This window comes from Nicotiana tabacum, chromosome 1, assembly GCF_000715075.1.
Source record: "Nicotiana tabacum cultivar K326 chromosome 1, ASM71507v2, whole genome shotgun sequence".
In the NCBI taxonomy this organism is placed as follows: domain Eukaryota; kingdom Viridiplantae; phylum Streptophyta; class Magnoliopsida; order Solanales; family Solanaceae; genus Nicotiana; species Nicotiana tabacum.
Genome location: NC_134080.1, coordinates 102,586,320 through 102,589,672, shown reverse-complemented (window position 1 = coordinate 102,589,672; position 3,353 = coordinate 102,586,320). Strand labels below are relative to the sequence as shown.

Here is a 3,353-nt window from a genome sequence, read left to right as displayed (position 1 = left end):
TTCCAGCAATAACTTGGAACGACGTGTACAATAGATACAATACAAAGTTGCGGATAGAAGAAGGCACGGTTGCACAGTCAAGGGTTGATGAAAGATTAGGGTCAAGACGTTCAAAATAAAAAAAAGAACCATGAAAAACAGCTATGAGCCTTATATGGGTCTTGCAGGTCGAGATTCTCGGTCCAAGCAGGAAATCTACGATCTGAATCGAGATTAAGACAAAAAGATGTGGGTTCCTCATCTAGATTCAGAAAGGAACGTGATGCACGAGGTGACAACTACAGCACGCATGCGAGAGTAGGAGATTATGATTTCAATGTTAGTACATCCGAGTTGGTAGCTGTTTTAAGAGGTATGAGAGATAAGGTGTGGTAGCCTAAAGAAATGAGATCCGGCCCAAGCAAAAGAAATCCAGATTACTGGTGTGAATTTCACAACGATCATGGCCACAGAACAACAGATTGTAGGTTACTACAAAGAGAGGTCTAGCATTTGTTAAAACAAGGTTATTTAACTAACTTGTTCAGCGATAAGGGTAGACAATCATATATGAAGAACAAACAAGAACCCCCGAAACCCCCATCTCCAAAAAGAATAGTTAACATAATAACCGGAGGAGACGAGGTCAATAGAGTAACTTATACAGCTGCGAAGAAGACGTCAAAAGTCACAGTCACTCATGGAAAGCGAATATGCCAAGTCTTGGAAGGAGACAGTATAACATTTGATGATGAAGATGCGGATGACTTGATAATTTCTCACAATGACGCATTGGTAGTATCTTTACTTGTTCACGATACTAACATAAAACAAGTTTTGATTGACCCAGGTAGTTCCATGAATATTGTTTTACTAAGAGTGGTGGATGAAATGCAAGTTAACGACAAGGTGATACCAAAGTCACGGACTTTGTCTGGATTTGATAATTCAAGCGTTACCACAAAAGGGGAAGTAGTGCTTGCTATGTTTGCAGAAAGGGTTATCAGGGACACAATGTTTTAGATGATAGATGCATATATGGCCTATAATATAATCCTGGGAAGACCATGGATTCACGATATGGATGTTGTACCATCCACATTGCACCAAGTTATCAAATTTCCTTCATAGTGGGGGAATACGTCAAATCCATACAGATCAACAAACTTCTAGGAGTATCAATTCAATAGTGGCTACTCGCACAGTAAACGAGGTGGCAGGCAAGAAATAGCAGTTACAGAGCTCAGTTGAGGATGCTATAACACAAACCTCAACTGAAGGCATTCTAGCACAAACAGATGTTGATTCGAGACTTGATGTTATTCGAGAGCCAGAAGAAAATGAAAATATTAAGACAGCTACCGAAGAACTCGAAATGGTGGTGCTATTTAAATACTGGCCGAACAGAAAAGTTTACATCGGAGCAAATCTGAGCATAGAAATGAAAGGTAAGTTAATTGAATTTTTAAAAGCTAACGCAGATTGCTTTGCTTGGTTGCATTCAGATATGACAGGTATACCATCGAAAGTGATGACTCATAAACTGAATGAGGACCCATCATATCCGTTTGTAAAGCAAAAGAAAGGAAGTAGGGATCCTTCAAAAATCAGGTGATCCAAGATGAGGTACAAAAAAATTTAAAAATTGGAAATATGAGAGGTAAAGTATCCCAACTGGTTAGCTAATATTGTGGTAGTACCTAAAAAGAATGGAAAATAGCGAGTTTATGTAGATTATACTGACTTAAATAAAGCTTGTCCTAAAGATTCATTCTCTTTGTCGCACGTAGATCAACTAATTGATTCTACCGCAGGACATGAGTTGTTAAGTTTTTTAGATGTATACTCTGGATATAACCAGTTAAAAATGGATCATATAGATGAAGAAAAAACTTCCTTTATCACAGATATGAGGACTTACTGTTACAAAGTTATGCCCTTTGGTTTGAAAAATGCTGGAGCCACGTACCAAAGGTTGATGACTAAAATGTTTGAAGAATATCTAGGAAAGACTATGGAAGTCTACATTGATAATATGCTAGTCAAATCAGCACAGGTAGGAGATCATTTCCAACATCTGTCAGATGCTTTTAGATTTTACGTAAGTACAATATGAAGCTAAATCCAGAAAAATGTGCTTTTGGCGTATCTTCGGGTACTTTTTTAGGTTTTCTTATTTTTAACAGGGGAATTGAAGTAAATCCTACACAAATCAAAGCTATTGATGAAATACCGGATGTACTCACCAGCTAAAAATAAGTGGAGAGATTAACAAGGAGAATAGCAACCCTGGGTAGATTTATTTCAAAATCATTAGAAAAGAGTTTTAAATTCATTTTAGTATTGAAAAAGCAGAATCAATATGAATGGACTGATGAATGCCAACAAGCCCTCAGGGACTTAAAATCGTATCTGTCAAATCCGCCTTTGCTAGCCAAGCCAAAAAACGGAGAAAGGCTGCTTATCTACCTTGATGTGTCAGAAGTAGCGGTAAGTGCGGTACTTGTACGAGATGATAAAGGTAAACAATCTCCAACATACTATGTTAGTAACTCTTTGCTATACCCTCATCTAGAAAAGCTTGCTTTAGCATTAACTATGGCATCTAGAAAGTTGAGACATTATTTTCAATGTCATTCTATCTCTGTAATAACTGCTTTCCCTCTAAGGAATATATTGCATAAGCAAGAACTATCTGGTATGTTAGCTAAGTGGGCAATAGAACTCAGTGACTATGATATCATATACCAGCCAAGACCTATAATAAAATTGCAGGTTTTAGCAGATTTTAGCAAGAATTTTGTTCCTAAAGAAAAAAAGGAGTTACAGGTAATTACCGGATCGAATCCGGGGAATTGGACTTTATTTACTAATGGTTCCTCGAATGTTAAAGGAGCGGGCCTAGGTATTGTTTTAATTCCACCTTTAGGAGAATTTATAAGACAAGCAATAAAATGTTATCCCATCACTAATAATGAAGCAGAGTACGAAGCTATGATTGCAGGTCTGGAATTAGCATGAGAAGTTGGCATAGAACAGACTGAAACCAAAAGTGACTCGCAGCTAGTAGTTAACCAAATTCATGGGACTTACATAGCAAGAGAGGCACGAATGCAAAAATACCTGGAAAAGGTATGGGAATTAGTCAGACAATTTCAATCATGGAAAGTTGTTCAAATACCCAGGTAGAAGAATGCAGAGCCAGATGCATTAGCTAATCTCATGTCTGTTACGGAGATAACAAATGTAGAAAACGCTATTGTGATACATCTGTTTCATTCGGCACTCGACCAAGACAAGAACGAGGTAAATTTTAATAATTTAACTTGGGATTGAAAGAACGAGTTTGTCAACTTTTTGCAGTATGGAATCTT

The 3,353-nt window shown here is 37.4% G+C and overlaps 1 protein-coding gene across 1 annotated transcript; it reads left to right on the top strand.

The window, feature by feature from the left end:
* The first annotated feature begins 549 nt into the window (after positions 1-549).
* Positions 550-1,002, top strand: LOC142163262 (uncharacterized). The gene has a single exon (XM_075220534.1). The coding sequence runs from the start codon at positions 550-552 to the stop codon at positions 1,000-1,002; it is 453 nt and encodes a 150-aa protein (XP_075076635.1).
* The last annotated feature ends 2,351 nt before the right edge of the window (positions 1,003-3,353 follow it).